The 17,546-nt window shown below is 48.9% G+C and overlaps 6 protein-coding genes across 7 annotated transcripts; 3 read left to right on the forward strand and 3 right to left on the reverse strand.

Annotated features, from left to right (window-relative positions):
- Nucleotides 1-232: 232 nt before the first annotated feature.
- Nucleotides 233-3,638, forward strand: TrAFT101_007409 (uncharacterized protein). Its single transcript, XM_024901143.2, has 5 exons — nt 233-615; nt 674-1,127; nt 1,188-2,316; nt 2,387-3,160; nt 3,229-3,638. The coding sequence occupies exons 1-5, from the start codon at nt 246-248 to the stop codon at nt 3,475-3,477; spliced, it is 2,976 nt and encodes a 991-aa protein (XP_024756392.2). The 5' UTR covers nt 233-245; the 3' UTR covers nt 3,478-3,638.
- On the reverse strand, nt 3,572-5,302 carry TrAFT101_007410 (uncharacterized protein). The gene has a single exon (XM_024901093.2). It carries the CDS (start codon nt 5,244-5,246, stop codon nt 3,717-3,719), a length of 1,530 nt encoding a protein of 509 aa, XP_024756391.2. The 5' UTR covers nt 5,247-5,302; the 3' UTR covers nt 3,572-3,716.
- A 195-nt stretch (nt 5,303-5,497) lies between these two features.
- On the reverse strand, nt 5,498-9,209 carry TrAFT101_007411 (uncharacterized protein). 2 transcript variants are annotated; one of them, XM_024901088.2, is made up of 4 exons: nt 7,419-9,209; nt 7,224-7,285; nt 6,217-7,056; nt 5,498-6,152 (listed from the first exon to the last, which is right to left on the reverse strand). In XM_024901088.2, the coding sequence occupies exons 1-4, from the start codon at nt 7,617-7,619 to the stop codon at nt 5,657-5,659; spliced, it is 1,599 nt and encodes a 532-aa protein (XP_024756390.2). In that variant the 5' UTR covers nt 7,620-9,209; the 3' UTR covers nt 5,498-5,656. The 2 variants fall into 2 exon arrangements, with proteins under 2 accessions (XP_024756390.2, XP_065984149.1); XM_066128035.1 differs by lacking the exon at nt 7,419-9,209 and having other exon boundaries at nt 7,224-7,358.
- Nucleotides 9,210-9,300: 91 nt separating this feature from the next.
- TrAFT101_007412 (uncharacterized protein) lies at nt 9,301-9,684 on the forward strand (the record flags this gene model as incomplete). Its single annotated transcript, XM_066128036.1, has 1 exon — nt 9,301-9,684. One exon carries the CDS (start codon nt 9,301-9,303, stop codon nt 9,682-9,684), a length of 384 nt encoding a protein of 127 aa, XP_065984150.1.
- Nucleotides 9,685-9,705: 21 nt separating this feature from the next.
- TrAFT101_007413 (uncharacterized protein) lies at nt 9,706-10,074 on the forward strand (the record flags this gene model as incomplete). The annotated part of the gene is made up of 3 exons (XM_066128037.1): nt 9,706-9,744; nt 9,825-9,914; nt 9,997-10,074. 3 exons carry the CDS (start codon nt 9,706-9,708, stop codon nt 10,072-10,074), a joined length of 207 nt encoding a protein of 68 aa, XP_065984151.1.
- Nucleotides 10,075-10,152: 78 nt separating this feature from the next.
- On the reverse strand, nt 10,153-15,084 carry TrAFT101_007414 (uncharacterized protein). Its single transcript, XM_024901145.2, has one exon. It carries the CDS (start codon nt 14,508-14,510, stop codon nt 11,019-11,021), a length of 3,492 nt encoding a protein of 1,163 aa, XP_024756389.1. The 5' UTR covers nt 14,511-15,084; the 3' UTR covers nt 10,153-11,018.
- Nucleotides 15,085-17,546: the final 2,462 nt, after the last annotated feature.

Below are 17,546 nucleotides of genomic sequence, written 5' to 3' on the forward strand. Positions count from 1 at the left end.
GTCTATTCTTGGCAGTAGATAATTCCCTCATATTGAAAGATACCTTGACTTAATTTTGGAATACGCAACTATAAACTTGTCTCAGGTTTGGGGCGCACATATATAACTCTTGTCTCTATAATACGAAGTACATGCAGCATTTAACACCGCCATCTACATGTACTCTTCATTATTCACCTCTGAGCATATTGATTTATTCTTCCATTTCATAGGAAACCGAAGCATCTGAAAAATCGTTTATTGCGATGCGGGACACTACAGGCAGCAGTGGTCAAGTGGTAGAAAATGAAGTTGATGAATACGGGAAGGCAGTCACCTCCATATACCACGCTACTAATATCTGTTTTAATATTTTTGAACACCTTATATCCGTAGTCAATGCTGATTCCCTCACTAAACACATGCTCTTGGTATCAGATATAGAGCCTGAGGAAAAAATGAAAGGAATACCTCGAGATGTTACAGGTATTCGCAATAGCTTCGTTCTTTGGGTTGATCACACTAAGGCTTTAGCCACCGCCGGTGCCTCTTTGGACGACATGCTCCAAGAGGATGATAAGATCAAAGATACGGTAGTAGCATTACTGGAGATGATAGAAAGAAATCTCAACCGCTGTGAGTGCTCTAATTGACCTATTCCAATACAACGATCTAACTCTGCATATAAAATTAGTAAGACAGAACTGTGGCAAGAATCCAACGTTTCTTGACGAGGAGTCCCAACGATGGCTGACTTCGATCGACTCGGCTCTCAATAGGTTAAATGAACTAGCCAGAGCCATAAGTAAAAAATCTATTAAGCCGCAAGAAGAACTCGTTATATTTACTAGCAACGAAGATAAGGTTTTTCATGAAAAGGTTATTGCGCATATCAAGTCGAAATTCCCAAAAGCAAGGCCAAGCCTTAGGGAATATATGGGTGCCCGTATTGTCGCTCGACGACGAACACTGATGCTTAAGTGCCGACGCGCAAATAAGTCAAAAGCAACGCAGAATGAAGGCTATGCGGAAGTTGAATATCCAGATATGCCACAAACAAAGCCTGGCGAGACCCATTTTCAATGTCCATACTGCTTAAAACAACTGCAAGTAACTGAGCTAAAAGAGAGAAATGATGAGTACTGGAGGTAAGACTGTGCGGTTACTTTCATTTTACAAAAGATCTGGCTGCTAATCAATAATTTCAGACTGCACATAAATCAAGACCTTCTACCGTACATATGTCCCTTCACGAGCTGTCCAGGCTCTATGTTCGCTCACCAAGCCCACTGGAGCAGTCACATGGCCATAGTCCACTCCAAAGAATGGCCTAGAAAAGTGCATTCTAGGATATGGGATTGCAACCTTGACCATGAGACGCCCGTCGAGTTTAATAACGAAGCAGACTGGAAAACCCATATGGAGGATATCTCGCTTCACAAAAGCCGTTCAAATCCACTTACCGGCAACCGTCTTGATGATCATATTGTTACAAAACAACAATTATGTCTTCGCGAGCCTTTTGTTTGCCCATTCTGCGAAGAGAAGCCCAAATCATTTGAGAACCCTGGAGGTCGTGGGAACCAGGCAGAAATGGAGAGCTCCTTGACGAGCCACATTGCTGATCATATCAGGTCACTTTTGCTTATGGCGCTACCAGCCTTTGATAGCGAAGTCACAGATGCCGCCAAGAGACCAGTTGGTCACAAAGTCTCTCAAAAAGAACAATCTAAGCCTCTGAGAAAAGTTTTAAGAGAATCTTTGATAACTTGTGCGCTCAACAAAGAGAAGCGTTTCATACCTCGTCGACAACTGGAAATGAAATGCGATATAGAGGCGGTAGCAAGAGAATTGAAAAAGGCATTTCCCAGAAGTGATCCTAATTTTTACGAAAAACTCGCATCACTGATATGCCATGGCCAAACTCGAAACTCGTCTCTTATCTCGAAGCCATGTTTCAAAATATTCGCCATTCTCGTGCTTCTTGACAAAGCTAGGCTTATAGACTACTTTCAGAAGCATTCAGTGTGCGACGATGACCTTCCATTTTACTGCACTCCTGACTTTGGAAAGATGTGGTCGAATAAAACGGGAGAGAAAGATTATATAAAGTTTCCTGATGGAATTGATGATGAATTCATTGAGGCTTTTGCTAGAGTACAGTGGTCAGTTTTGGCACCAGCTTTCGAGTCCCCTAAATCGAGCTCTTTGCGTTGCAACTTCTACGAATTCGACGATATGATAATACTTCCTATCACAAACGTCTCAGACAATAAACACCAGGGTGGTTTTGGATTAGTCGAAAAAGTACAGTTACACGAGGAGCATAACGGTTTTGTAAGTTTAATCATAAGCGTCTAATCCGAAAGTGCTTTGAGCCCCCAATAGCGCTAATCAACAACCACAGAAACACTCACACTTTGCCCTAAAAACTATTCATTCTATGATGCCGTTTGATTTGAAAGATAATTTTTTTCGGCAGGAGCTAGATGCTTTTCAAAAAGCTAAGCCCCATAGTCATCTTATAGAGGTTTGTGCTGCTTTCAAAAAAGGAGAGAATTATCACTTTCTATTCCCATGGGCAAATGGAGGCACACTGATTCACTTATGGAATAAACGTCCGCAAGATATTGTCACAGAGAAGCGGGTTCAATGGTCAGAATTTAGCCGATGGATTTGTGAGCAATGCCATGGCATTTTTCGAGATCTTTTAGGTATCCATGAGCCTCAAGGACAATCTCAAAAAGATAGAACGGCCGATAAGGAGGACCTCTACTCAATACACAGCGATATCAAGCCAGAAAATATCTTACACTTTACTGAAGATGGTTCGCCACTGGGTTCGCTCAAGGTTTCAGACCTGGGCCTTATGAAATTCCACAGGCTCATCTCCCGAACGGTGCAATCCAAACCTATGGGCGCCGCCTATCAAACTTATAGAGCGCCAGAACATGATATGGGTATGATAAGATCAAGGAAAATTGATATATGGGCATTTGGCTGTCTCTTTGCCGAGTTCCTTACGTGGGCTATCGCCGGCCAAGGTGGGATTGAACATTTCAAAACGATGCGAGTGGACGAAGATAGACACTTTCCTGATAAAAACAAAGGCGAATGGTTTGAAGACCATTTCTTCACAATGAGGACGGGACAACCAAGGCGGAAACAATCTGTCGCAAAGGTATGTATCAATAGGGACTGATCGTGTCACATCGTTGCCTACGAAGGCTAACCATTATATGCTTAAAGTGGTTTGCAAACCTAGATGAAGACTTGAGTAAAGATACGTTCTTCTCACAGTTCTTTAGCTTTATCCAAGACTCGATGCTTCATCCGGATAGAAACGCTCGAGTAGAGTATAAAGATGTTGAAAAATTCTTGGAGAGATGCTTAGAAAATCACGCTGACAGTTCATTTTGGTTCCTTGACGGAAAATTGACTGAAAAATACAGCTATGGCCAGCGCACGACAGGATTAAGTACTTGGTCGCAAGAATAGATAAACTTTTTGGCCTTTCTATCTCCATATATATTTTTTCCCCAGGCTTGTGGAACTAATATTTTGCAACTAGTGGATTCTAGTATACTAACGAGCGGAGACTAAACCAAATCTTAAGGCACTTGTACCCAATACTACTTCTATGTATATATTATAATGAGACTCTTTTATAATTTTATTCATGTCATTCTTTTCCGTATGTGCGTTTTTCATTTTACGCTCTCTACCTTCTTGCCTTCCTACTCCTTCTTCCACACATCCTTCCACCACTCCTTAAACCCATACGGCTCCGCCCTCGTATCATAAATTTTCACGTTATCCTTACCCGTCAAACCACCCATAATCCCGCCCCCCGTAAACGGAGACGGCTTAGACGTCAGCTTCGTAGTAGCACGCGGCGCCGTAGCCCTATCCTTAATCTCCTTGGAAATCAAGGGCGCAACGTCTGCGAAGCAGGCATCCAGTTCTCGCTGCAGAGAGAAGTACGGCTTCTTGGCCAACTCGGGAGCCATCAGGTTGTAACTCCTCGTGATACTGTTTAGTTGCTCTATCGACAGGTTCAAATACGCATGTTCTGCCTTTTCCCAGTCCGGATCACGAAATGGTCTCGGTAAGGGCCTTAAGTCCAGCCCATCGCCCTGTGTAGAAGCTTGTTCCGGCTTGGCTCCAGCCCCTTGTTTAGGATTATGCAGCCTCTCCGCCGCAGCGTAATCATCCGCCCTAGCCATTTGCTCCTCCAACGACCCCCCCTTCGAGGCAATCATCCTCGAAGCATGGCGTAACCAATCCGTCCGCAGCCTCGAGCGAAGCGTATGTGCCGTCTTCGCAAGCTCCTGCTGCTTCTCAATCCACGGGGGCACAATCTCCTGCCGCTGAATGATCCTATTCAAAAGATACTCCGTCGTGTCGACAAACGGATTGCTCCTAGCGAGATCAATCTCTATCCCTTTACCACGAGCAATGTCCTTGAACTTGCCCCTGGCAATGGCATTCTCAATCTGCTCGTTCGCCAGCGCGGCCAAACCAGACGGCGTTGCCGGCATAACACGTGCGGCTGGCTCGAATCTCGATTGAAACTCCTTTCTCATCTCTTCTCGCTCTTTATCGCTCAAGCCTTTATCCTCCTTCATGCCCATGCCGGCGTAGACCGACGCTCTCTCCCGAGCATTCACCACCCTCTGACGAGGATGCACCACAGGAGTCCGTTTTATCCGAGGATCAACAACCGGCGGCTGAAATGTGCCCCTGAGTTCTGGCTTCAGAGGCTTTTTAGCATCATCCAACATCCTCAACACAGTATCCGCCGCGTCTTCTTCACCAGTCCATGGCGCAGCGGTGGCAATATGCCTCGTGCCTTCGCCAGCTGCAGATGAGAGATCCTTTGCGGCCAGAGCACTCGAATGATCGTGGTGAAATTTTGCATCCGCAATCTTGCTCAGCAGCTTCTCCTTCAACTCTTCGGAGAATCCTGCGTCCTGCACGGCACGCTTGCCGGCTGAGCCGCCGCTGAACAACGCCTCTTCGGTTGCCTCTTGCAGTCTCCGGGTCATTGCCCCGGGTTCTGACGTTGAAGAACGGCCATTATCGGCAGATTGAGATTCATTTTCTTGGCGTGAGCTTGGCTGGGTGTCTTCATCTTCATTTGTCGAGGGTTTTGCCAGCGAGGTGTATCGGCGCGCTACTTGCGGGCCAATGCGAGCTGAGTTGCACAGGCAATATTTGCACAAAGGTGCTGAAATTTTGGATATCATTTCAACCGAGGGGCTCATTCGGACTCCAAAGTTAAGAATTTGAGATGCTAGTCATCTGATGATTTACGATGCCAGTGAAAATGGATGCGACATTGATGCCTTAAAATCCTGGGTAGTGAGCATTTGTTCTATGATATAATCTTAGTCAGCCAATCATCACGATACCAACACGGCACTATGTATATATATGTACTTGCACTGCGCAAGCTCTTCTTTATACAATTTCACAGCATATTCAGTCATACCTTATGTAAAATATCAAATAACGTCTATATTTAACTAATTATTGGGTATCACTATATCTACGACTTTTTTTCATTACACGATGCTTCTTCCCCTCCGCCGCAACGCTTTATGACAAAAAAAGACAGAGCTGGGGGCTGCTATATTGTTGAAATAGAGCTCACCAGCCTCATTGAGGGACTACCTCATGAGCTCCGACGCCCATAAGGCTCGTATGGGAATACAACCGCGACTCCAGCAGCCATGATGAAGAGAGCTGCGCAAATATACAAGGGTGCCGATGTTTGAGTGTTTGCAAAAGTTGCCACAATTGCTGATACAATGCCCATTATACGGTTGAATGCAACAGCAACTCCGTTACCAGTGCCACGATGAGCACTAGGCAAAACCTCAGGAGTGTAAGCATACAGCGTGGCGTAGTAAATATTCAGGAAGCATGCGATTAAACAGGTAAAGGTTGTATCTTGGACAGCGGTCTTGACAGCAGTGTAAGCAAAGAAGAAGGCCATGGTGATCAGGGCACCAATAGCCATGGTGTATTTGCGGCCAAGCAGCTTCGTGTTGCACATGTAACCTGCGATAATGGGGCCGGGAATACCGCAGATATTGGTGAGGCAGTAGTTACGCCAGGTTTCGAAGACGGTACGGTGAAAGGTTGCGCCGTGGTTTGCAAGATATGTACTGCGAATTATAATTAGCGAACCTGCTATTTTGAACATAATATGTTCTTGGGTTAACAACGTACGGAAGGAAGACATAGAACAACGGGTAACAGAGACCAATCAAACTCCAGCTGAACCAGACCAAGATAGTGGAAATGGCCATCTTCTTGTTGCTAAAGAGCCCGGCAAAGTGAATTCGAGTCTCAGAAAAGGAAAATCGGTTCTTGCTATGCGCCGTTCGAACCTCTCCACAAGCCTGGAGCTTCTCAAGAGTCAAAGAGCATGGGCGGTTGTACTTTGTAGCCAAGAACTGGAAAGTCTCTACCACCTGGGCATCGTCGCCGAGGCCAAGGAGATACTTGGGCGTCTCGCGCAGCCTGACGACTGTGATTCGAAGAATCGACATGACAAAGACGATAGCGCCACCGGTGAAGAGCACATAACGCCAGCCCCAGTTGTTCGCCTTGGTGCAGGTCTCAACGTCTGCGCAGTTCCACTTCCCAGGCACCATGAATCCCCAAGCAATAAAACCGGTGATGGCTTGTCCAAAACCCCACCAAGCGGCGAGGAAAGTGAGCAGCCACTGCTTGTTGCCTGGCAAGTATTCAAGGAAGACGGTTGTATCCAAAATGAGATTGCCACCTCCACCAAAACCGAGGAGAGCAATAAAGAGCGAGAGCGTGGGCCAGCTGGGCATAGCACCAGCGATGATGCAGCTTCCGGAGCAGATGAAGAGGGTGATGTTAAAAGCCCACTTGCGACCGATGACATCGGCGCTGAAACCCCAGAAAAGGGCACCTGTCAGCATACCGACGTACACAGCAATGGTAAGAGCATTGGAATAGCCCTTTTGGCCAAATTCACGGTAGGCCTGGGTGGCAACAATGGATTGGAAGAGGAGGATCATGGAATCCACGGCGTAACTAAGGGGTGAGCCAGGTTAGTACACAAAAAAGACTTCTCATATATCATGTTGTGGTATACGGGCTTGGGAGAGGTATCTGCTCAAAACGCATATTGGAATCGAGTACACTCAGAGTAGTGATGGTGACGGTGATTGTAACGGTGATGGCGCGGAGGAGCAACTGACCCGAATCCATTGAGGAAGAACAGCTTCCAGTGGTAGCCAGTCCACCCAATCTCATCAATTGCCTTTGAAACTCCAGTGTCAGTGCTTAAATACTACAGGAAAAAAAGGGAATTTTGGGAATCTCGAGGGTAGACTAGTGTTCTCGTCGCTCACAGCATTGATCACATGAAAGCCTTTCTATTTTTTGTCACTCACGTTATTCACAAGATGCATCTTCATATTCAGGGCCGGGTCGAGATCTTGCAGAGCAAGAATATCCTCGCCGCTGCGCAGCGACGACCCGTCGGCGTTTCTGACATCGCCAAGTATCCCCTCATCAACGTTGCCGCTCTCGATATTCTTCTCCATTGAGCTGGTGTCAAGGGCTGACTTTTCCGGGCTTGCAGCATGAGCCATGGCTGCGGATGAGGATCAAGCACAAGTTGAGGCTGAAATGTACCGTATGCGCCGGCCTATCACACAGAAAGAGCAAGCTTCTTCTGGGTCGCAGAAACACAAGAGAGGGAAGACTTGGTTGATGTACAGTCGAGCACGCCTTATCCAAAAAGCCGGAGGGGCAGTGTATTGGACCTGAACCTAAGACGATGAGAGCTGCCTAGAGCAAAAGCAGCGACTACCTATTGAGCGCAGCAACGCTCGTCACAATTGAATCGGACAGAGCGTCACACGCAAAAAGCCAGTTGAACCTTTTCCGGCCTGTTTCACCCAGAAGCGGAGCCCTGCCGCCGAGAGGATATAAATAGGACGAAGGGAGGGAGGCGATCGATTGCGGTCTCTGAGCGACGGTCCAGACCTCGACAAAGCAAGGCTCGTCAAAGCCGGTAGAGGAAGACGCAAAAAAAGAAACCGGTGGAAAATGCTGTGGTTGCTTGAGGAACCACAACAGAGGAAAGGTGAGATGATATAAAATAAAATAAAATAATATGGCTGTCCTGCGCAAATACGGTAGGACCGACAAGAGAAGAAGAAGAAGGATCAAAAAAAAGCGCGGGCGAAGAGGCCGTATTAAGAAGGAAAACTTCACAGGCAGCAAAAAAAAAAAAATCACCACGCGACGTAACAATCAAAAAGGCACACGACCAAGGCTAAGGGACCGCAACCATGCAAGGACCCTAAGTTGGCAAACGACCACGCGAAGATCCCATCTTCAGCATGTGTTGCCTCGTGCCCGAAGCTTGTCATTGAGACGCAGTGCGCAAGACGGGCAGTCCTCCAATCAGCATCACGACAAACATCCATCTTGGTGGAGTCTCAGCCAGGCCAGCTTGGTGCTATTATTTTAGCTCTCTTTTTTTTCAACAACTTGTTCCTCTCTCGATTAATTGACCTGCCTGCAGCTTCTCGAGTCAATCAGCGGAGCAGCCGTGAGACTCAAACGTGTGGGGGCAGCCCGTCTTGTAGCGCTCAGCATGCGGCAAAGCGCCTCCCCCGTGCTCTCAACGCCTGGCGCTGATAGGCGCAATTGGATCGCGAGCCTCTGCAACGGGCCTGGGATTGGAGGGGCATGGCGTAGTGGGGGTGAATGAAGCTCGGCCAGACTCGAGCAGAGCAGTTGCGAGCATCCGTGGCATCGCGGGCTCGCTTCGTTGGCTGGACGGAAGGACATTTGCGAGATATAATTAATCCCTGAGAATGCCTGTCTCACCTGTTCGCGCAGGACAAGGGATTGGCTGGGTCCAGGTCAAGTCCGTCCAGTTGTTTCCTCTTTTTTCTTTTGCATTCGGCCTATCTCTCTCCTCTCCTCTCCTCTATCTCTGTCTCTCTGTTTCTCGTAATCTCGGCTCACGTTTTCTTCTCTCCAGCTTCAACAACTACATGTACCTACTTCGAGTCGCATTCGGTAGGTGCCATCATCTTGTCCAAACCACCATGGACATGGATTTCCGTTGGGCAAAAGTCTAGCTCTTGCAACACCACGCCCTGATTGGCCAGCCTGTAAACCGAGAGCTGACCGACAGCACTCCGTCATGGAGGATTCGAGCTTGCTTGGCTCTTTTACCCGGCAAGAAACATGGAATGCGACTCGCGCTGCTAGTCAAGCCAGTTCCAATGCGGAGAAGCTGCTGTGTACGCCAAGATGACATACATGATTGATATTCTGGTGCGGCAATTACCTAAGGCATGCATCATATCGATTATGCATAGCGGGCGGCCAGCGCCTTTCATTTTGCCCTTCTTAGACATCTCAGTCTCCTCCACGGCGCGGCGCCACCATGCATATGTCGTACATGGTCATGCTGTTGGTGTTGCTGAGGATGTCATCATTTATACACAAAGTCCATTCCTGTCGTCGCCTCCTTCATCCTTTCCGGCTTTTTGTTTACATACGACGGTTTGTTTCTCATATGAGACACCAGACCGTCTTTCAAGGCGCCAAGACCAATACCAAGCAAGACCAAGACCTCGAGGCTCTCTCTCTCTCCCAAAAGTTCTTTTATCCGTAACCTTGGAAATAGATTGACAGCCCCATACTCGTTCCAACATGCTAACAAAGAGAACCGAACGCCTCCTGGCAAAACCAGTGAATCTCCCGCCCCCCACTTGACGCCAACAGAACAGACGCCGTCTCTTGCTCCCCACGCAATGACGAGGGGCTTGTAGCACCATGCTCTGGGTCTTGGCCCTCGTCATCGGACACAGGGCACGATAGTGGTTAAGCTCGTATGCAAGGCTGCCGTGATTTTCGCCAATGTCAGTTATCTCATTCGCCTTTTTTTTTTTTTGGTCTTTTCCCAACAAAAAGGGCTGGTCCAATCTAAACACTACATACTAGCCGGCTATCATCGGGGCTCACCGCCTTTGGCCTGGAGCATGGCAGCATGGGTCAATATTTACTCCATACTGCCACTAGCTGTATATTAGCCTGTTTTCTAGCACGCATTGCCATGACTATCATGTGATTCTGCCGTCGAGATCGAAGGCGGTCTGCCTGATATGTAACTGCTTCTTATCATCTGCCATACACTACATGCTTTGTACAGGCATCGCAATGCCTGAATTACCAGGTCGTATGAGCTAGTGTTTGGAGTGGTTATTAAATAGTAACATGAAAAGTAAGTCTAGGAACCTGAGTGCTTCTATGGTTCACTTCCTAGCAGCGATGAGCCCGTGAGAATCATTCTTAACGCCAAGAACCAATTTAGTAGCAGCTCAGGCAAATCAAGTAGAAAAATAAAACATTTATTCCGCAATTTCAAAAAGTCTACGCTCGTTGATCCGATCCGTAGTGAATAAGAAGAAAAATAGGGGTATCCTAGGCTTCGAGACATCTCCTCGCATCCCCCAACATGCAGCAATCAGAAGCTCAAATAAACACCACAGCCAATCATCCGTCATGTTTCAGGTCATTTAGGTATGATGGACAAGTTTGCAGAGAGCCATGTATGAGCCGCCGTTCCTCGTGCGTAGCAGTTCTATAATGTATGCATTAAAACGCCTCTTCCAGTGTGCCGTGTTGTCTCCGCCCATATAACATATTCAACGTCGCCTAGCGCCTGTAAAGCATCTTCGACTTTCCGAGGGAAAAAGCCGTCGCAGTCATCTCCTGAGGCACTTCTAAACGCTGGTATCCTCTGCTACCCAAATAGTCCTGGCTCCAAAACCTCTTTATATACATCCAAAATCCTCAGGTAATTTCCCTTTTCTTTTCCGTAGTAGACATCGCGCTCCAAAGCCACCCTAAATCTCCAATAGTATACACCTTGGTCCGCTTGAATCGCTCTCATTACATCGTCGTTATGAGTATGCGAGCCAGCTTTTTCGTATGCTTTGACCAGCCACAGAGTCGACGTATTCCTATATACGTCCTCCTTCGACAACTTCTCGTTCCAAAATCTCCACCTGTCCAAACTCTCCCGTTCGCCGGCGCTCCATGACCCACCGCGTCTCTCCACTCTCTTCTTCCATCATATATGATACACTATCAGTCGAACCCTTCTGTCGCCGATGGCCTTTTTCTGGGCTTGAGGCTTCTTGATTATTGCTCATCGCATGAGGGTGTACACTGGGCATTGTAAAGGGAGGAGAGCATTGAGGATCGCTGAGCGGGGAAATGCCCTCTTGGAAGAAGTTCGACCCCATTTGCACAGGAGATACTGAGGCCGCTCCCCAGCCGGCTGGTAGGTCTGCGTCTCGGTTGATCAAAGTAGGATCAGTTGACGATCTGTGGTTGAGGAACGACATTGGCATTGTAAGTGTAGGGCTGGCAGGGGCACTGCCAGTATCCGATTCGCGACTTAAAACGGAGAATGCTGAATTCTTGCGTGTATGGCCGACAGTAGGAGGGAAACCGTTCGCAAAGCCAGGCCCTCGTGGCGAGCCTGGAATATCCCCTCTTTCGGATCGTGGGGAGCCATCCTTACTCGAAGCCAAGCTTGCCTGTGACCCTCCCCACGCTCTTGACCTCAGTCGAAGAAGAGCCGACAGATTCATCTCGTCTCCTCGATCTGCCATCATGGCTAGCTGAGCCAGCCCAGGACTCTGGACGATAGGTGTACCGCTGATTGGCGGCATGCCGAGACTCATGAGGGAGTTTCTATTGGAATATTCAGATCGCTCGGTGATGGGTGTCAGATTAGGCTCTCTGGATATTACCCGGCCGCTGACGCTGCGATTTAAATTGCTTGCACCCTTGGGCCCAAAAAACCCACCAGCAACGTATCCATAACCTTCCAAGTTGGCAGCTGCGTTGTGGCCGCCAACCGGAGCAGCATAAAAGCCGAATTCTTGTCCATACCACCCGTCAGCATCATTTGCAAGAGCGCTAGCATTAGCTTCTGCGATAATGGCATCATCGTCCATCTCAAAATCATCCATATCATCGTAAGCGTATCCATAATCGTCATATGGGTCATCGTGATAAGGCGCGTCCAGCTCGTCAAGGTCTGCAGAGGGCAGGGCTTGGGTATCTGCGTCGGTGGGGGACTGCGGCATTGCGCGTTCGAACATGCCAGCCTCGGCAGCTTTCTGGGCGGCTGCAGCCAGAGCAGCCTGGTAGGCAACAATGGGATTAGTGTTGTAGGTCGTAGGCTGAGGCGCAACAATGGTGGTCTCAGAAATGGGAGGCAAGTCGCTTAGAGCGTCAACGTCAGCATTCTCATCTGATTGCTCTGCGTCGATGTTTGATAGCGCTTGTGTCTCTGGCTGAGAAATAGGCAGCGGTTCTGAGATTTGTGATGGTACTTCCGGTTCTTGCTCCGCCGTCTCTTGATTTGGTGTCCCTCGGTTGCTCTTTTTTTCACGCACAGATTTCGCCAATGCAAACGCTCCAGGCAGAGGCCGGCCAAATTGATCTGTATCGTCATTGTCGAATAATGATTCGTCAAAAGGCACCCCGTCATCTTCTATAGGCCCCCCAGCCAAATCTTCGGCGAACACACCTCCGAAACCAGCCATGCCTCCATCGAAATATAAATCGTCATCACCGATACCACGGCCAACACCGGCTGCCGGCGGCACAGCCATGGAGTACGAGCTCAAATCGCCTGGTGTTTGGAAAGGAGCAGAAACATCAACGCCTTGGATCCCCAGACCAGACACCTCAGTATCAATCTCCTGATTGGGAACCAAGCCAGACTCGGATGACAAAGAGTCCATGGGCAGTCCTGCCGCGTCTTTAGCCATTGTATAGCCAATGTCTTCGTCGTCAACGTCTCTAGGTGTTGCCATCATCCCTCCGCTCTGGGGAGTTGCTAGAGATGAAGTCGCGTTAGATCGCTGAAATTCAAAGCCAGCAAAATTCTCTTGGTCATTGTCAGGATCCATTTCTTCTTCGATGTACTGGGCCTCCTGCTCATAATATTGATCGTCGAAATAAGGCTCTTCTTCCTCATCATAATCGGCGTTGACTCCTGGTATCCTTTCTTCCAACCCATCATCATCCATCATAGCATCGTAATCAAACGCATCTTCGTCAAAGTCATCGAAGCGAGAATCCCTTGGCTCGGTCTGTGCTGCCTTCTTATCCAACTCTCGCTGTCGGTGCCGTTCTTCCAAGAGCTTTTCCTGCTTGGCGGCTCCAATCATGTCAAAGCTGAATCGGGAAGACGTGCTCTTCATGTGTCTTGGTATGGATGAAAGAGATACGTTTCTGGAGCGGGTGGTTCGTATAGAGCCCGCCACCGTCTTGGACGAGCCATCCGTATCCTGGGCGGCTGCCTGGGAAGTTACTGAGGGATTTGCCTGAAGAGCCGATTCATTCTTCTTCATAGTCATATAGTCGTCATACGGGAAGGCTTGCTCTGCAGTAGAAGAGCCCGTCCTGACGGAAGATACGCTAGATGACTGGGCAATAGTGTGCGAGTTTGTACTCCCAGACTCGGGGCGTGCCGGATCTGACGCACTGCTCAGCATGCGACGCTGTTGCTGTCCATCCAGCACTATAGGCCCCTGGCTATCTGCCCCGTCGCGAGGGCCAACACCTGATTCCAGCGCAATGTTGGCCAAGGAAGCAGAGCGAATAGCAACAGTATCGTTAGCTGGAGCGTTCGTTTTGCGTCTTGGCGCACTAAAGTCATGCACCCTAGTGCCCTTGATACGAGGATCATAGGTGACCTCATCCGATCGACCGCTTAGGGGAAGAGGGAGAGTATTCAGAAGGCTTTGGTTGTTCTTCCTCCTCAGTAATAGCGTAGACATCGGGTTCTTGAGGAATGGTAGCCCTTTCTTTCCCTTTTGAGGCTCAATATTCAATACGCTACTTGATGGTGTAGACCCGGGCAGTCGCTGATTTGATGGAGAGGAGTAAGGTAAGCTGCTAGTGTTGTGCGAGGTGGTAGCCTTTGAACTGCCCAGTGTCTGTGGTGATGGCCTTGTTGGCAGGTCGTTGTTATTCAAGGCGGGCGCCTGATGCGAAGCTTGAGCATGGCCGTCGAGCTTGGAGCTGTCGCCAACTTGCTGTGCTTCCACGTTCCGCTGATAGTTCCGTAAAGCGACACCGCCAATAAAGCCCGAGCCGGTGCTGTATCCAGGCTTCTGAGTTTGCGACGGGCGGCTGGCGGGCTGCTGCGGAGGCTTCTCGACATCCCGCCTCTCTTCGACTTGGGGAGGATCTAGGTTGAGTTCGTTTGACGTCACGCGGGCTATTGGCGGCAAAGTCGGCGGCAGGGAGGCTGAGGCAGAAGTAGAAGCGGCAGAGGCCGAGGCATAAGCGGATGATGCCAGCTGCGCATCAAGAGGAGATGTCGAGTCGGCGTTGAGCGGAGACTGAGACGAAGGCGAGGGTTGGTCTGGTGCCGGCGAGGTCGGGTTTGAGGGCCCCCGCCGGTGGAATCGTAAATGAGACAGCATGTCGTGCGTCGGAGCCGCAGCGGCCCTCGTCAGAGATGGCTGTAGGAGGTCGCACAAGATATCCTGGACTCGGAGGGCGATGGACGCAGTGCAGGCGCATTCATAGCTCGCGGCGCCGCACCCTGTACATTGTTGACTCGATCGGGGAGGGGTTTAAGGCGACGGTCAGCTGCGGCTACGGCCCGGCTGACGAGCGCTGCAGACGTCCGTCAAGGTGCTTGAAGCTGTCGCGGTCGACGCTCTGGCTCTCTGTCGAGTGAGCGAAACGGGCGCTCAACGATGGATGCCTCTCAATGGAGCCGTACGAATAATCCAACGCGAAGCTGGTGTGTGTGCGACGCCGTGCTAGGGGCGATCGACGGACGATGGGTAGTCCCATAAATAAATGCACACGGGCCGGTAAGCAGGCAGGGGAGCCGCTAACAACAAGCACTAGGGCGGTGTTGACAGCTGCTAGGCACAGATACAGCAGGTAACGGTAGCGAGCAGGCAGCATTCCTTGGGTTGAGGTCTCAACGGGAGCAGATGCCAGTCGAGCCACGTGTGCTTGGCCTGGTTGCCCAAGGGAGCGAGCCGCGCCCATGAAACCCGCGGGACAACCGAAATTGACAAAGGAAGACGGTGTAAGCCGCCGTCTTAGCTGAGTTTTGGTGAAGAATTTGGATCGAAGAGGCTGACATGACCGGGCGCAAGGGCTATGCTAGGGAGGAGATTGCCGGCGCATTTGAGATGTATGTACAGCGCCCTATGCGGCCCCTGCCTTACTGTATACTAATTTCAGCAACAACTGAAGAAAGCGGGGGCTCAACCCAGCAAAAGAGAGTTTGTTCTTGGGTTTGCAGCAGTTCTTGAATAGATTCCACCATGGCATCTGTTGGTCTGTCATGGCAGCAGCTCTCTCATACCTGGGTAACGAGTACTCCGTACAAAAGGAAAACATGTAGATTTGACCATAAATTGTGGCTGGCCGTTAGCCACGAGCCATGCTTACCTGTAGGCCTAATACTTAATACCTAATTCTAATTAGTACATGGAAGCTTCAAAAAGCCGTCAGTAGAACGTTTCTCCACTCTGGTCTCCGGCATAATTCAATTCTTCGAGGCTCAAGTTGGTCCCATATAAGGCTCTTCGCTATGAGAAGATGCAGTGGAAATAGAGAAACATTAATATTTATATGTAGCTTGGGTATATATAAATATCAATTTCTTCTTATGGGATAATAAAGAATTGCCCCAGGTAACCCTTTTTTCGTTCAATACTAGAGAGTAACTAAGAGGTAGAAATCCAGCTCATCTGAACTCACTCAGGCAGCCCCCTTTTCCAGTGTCTGTCAGCATCCATTTCTGAGTTACCCAGAGTAATTATTATGCATTTATATTAGTTTTTATTTAGTTCTATTCATTATTACAATTTATATGCGCTGAGGTAGCTCTTCTAGCTGCTCTAGTCAGGTCAATTGTCCTGCTTCTCATATATTCTTGCAAGCAATACAATTGGCTCTAAATGCACCAATTGGTACAAAGTATGTGATATTTGCCTAGAATTTACTTATTTGCAATACATGCTCCAAATTGAGTAAACCATGTTTGTTTCGTTTTACCTGTTGAAACCCCCCTCGGTCAAAGCACCACCCAGCCCGAGTCTCCTTGCAAGCGCCCATGTAATGTTCCCACTAGAAATAGGTACGGAATGCGAATACATCTCCACTCCGGTATTCAACGCGTATCCAGAGATGCTGGCCCCTCATAGAAGAGTCCTTGTGAAGCTCGCTAGGCTCGGTTCGGTGATTTTGGAGCACGTACACAGCTGACTGACGCAACCTTACCGGAAGATGCTACCGACGGGAACCTGGGACCAAATCTGGGTCTCGGAGATATATGAGCCCATTCTGTTGTAGGTTAGACCTGTAGAAGGGGCGAAACGGCGCCGCAGATGCCACTACAAGTGCTGCTTTGCACAGTATGCTGCTGAAAGTTACAGTGGCTTGGCAGGACAGCATCGAGAGTATGGGGTAGACTGAGCCGCGTCCTTTCATGTATGACAACATAGGCTTCTTCTAGGCTCCTCATGCCATCTGCTAACGCGGCACTAATGGTTACGACACGATGAGAGATCGCTTATCTAGATGTCACTGCAGGAAAATTATCTGGCGTTTTCAAGGCCATGATGAAAATAGTCAAGCCTCTTCAACTAACCAAGCTGGACTAAATGCATTCGCGTGCCATATCTTGACATTTAATGGCTTGGGTGTGGCACTCATTTTGACGCATGAGCAGTACCTTGCCAGCCAAGCTCCCATATCGGCATCATTTACTCCCAAGTTGCGACATTATTCGATGACTGTCCTGTATCTCTTTTTGCTTCACACTCTTGAGTTTCTCAACTTACGTTTTAACCTGCCACTGAGCTGCCGAGGGCACCCTTTCTATAGCGGAGATGCAATGGGCATATGGACGGATACCCGGGGGCGACGGGTGGAGCTCGGGCTGAATTGCGCACAAGCGCAGGTACATGCACTTCGTACTCCAGACGAAACATGCCAGACAATCGAATTAGGAACCGACCTTTTCAGCCTCTTCCTACCGTCACGTCCTAGTGCAGCTTTTAGCATTAACCTTTTATTGATTTTCTGCAGCACTACTCCACACTCTAATAAAACAAGCTGATAGTTTTCTCTCTAGTGTATCTCGACTCTGCTGTCGATTTGTGCTGGCTTAAGTAACCGCTGATTGCGCGCAAGTCAACAATACTTCGCCAAGGCTGGGGTGTCGCGCCAAAAGTCTTGGCATACTCTAATTGTGCTGTCTGTCGCGTGCCCCTTTTCCAGATGGAGGGATCATGAGACGACCGCCGCATAGAACAAAGTCGCTGCCTCGATCGGATTGGTGGTGGTTCGTCTGCCTCGCACGTATGCCAAGTCCCTCATGAAGCTCGTATTATGCGTCTTGGAACTCTCTGCATATGCACTTTACCTTAGCGCTCTCGCACGCCCAGCAGAGTCGGCCTTGTACATGCACATGGATGTTTGTTTGCTCG

This window comes from Trichoderma asperellum, chromosome 4, assembly GCF_020647865.1.
Source record: "Trichoderma asperellum chromosome 4, complete sequence".
NCBI lineage: Eukaryota > Fungi > Ascomycota > Sordariomycetes > Hypocreales > Hypocreaceae > Trichoderma > Trichoderma asperellum.

Bases quoted from the DNA above. Each gene is read 5' to 3' on its own strand.
- TrAFT101_007409 (XM_024901143.2), top strand. From the start codon at position 246: ATGCGGGACACTACAGGCAGCAGTGGTCAAGTGGTAGAAAATGAAGTT. The intron at 1,128-1,187 runs GTAAGACTGTGC...CAATAATTTCAG, and splicing joins AGAAATGATGAGTACTGGAG to ACTGCACATAAATCAAGACC. The intron at 2,317-2,386 runs GTAAGTTTAATC...CAACAACCACAG, and splicing joins ACGAGGAGCATAACGGTTTT to AAACACTCACACTTTGCCCT.
- TrAFT101_007410 (XM_024901093.2), bottom strand. From the start codon at position 5,246: ATGAGCCCCTCGGTTGAAATGATATCCAAAATTTCAGCACCTTTGTGC.
- TrAFT101_007411 (XM_024901088.2), bottom strand. From the start codon at position 7,619: ATGGCTCATGCTGCAAGCCCGGAAAAGTCAGCCCTTGACACCAGCTCA. The intron at 7,057-7,223 runs GTCAGTTGCTCC...CTCACCCCTTAG, and splicing joins TTCTTCCTCAATGGATTCGG to TTACGCCGTGGATTCCATGA. The intron at 6,153-6,216 runs GTACGTTGTTAA...TATAATTCGCAG, and splicing joins TTGTTCTATGTCTTCCTTCC to TACATATCTTGCAAACCACG.
- TrAFT101_007414 (XM_024901145.2), bottom strand. From the start codon at position 14,510: ATGCTGTCTCATTTACGATTCCACCGGCGGGGGCCCTCAAACCCGACC.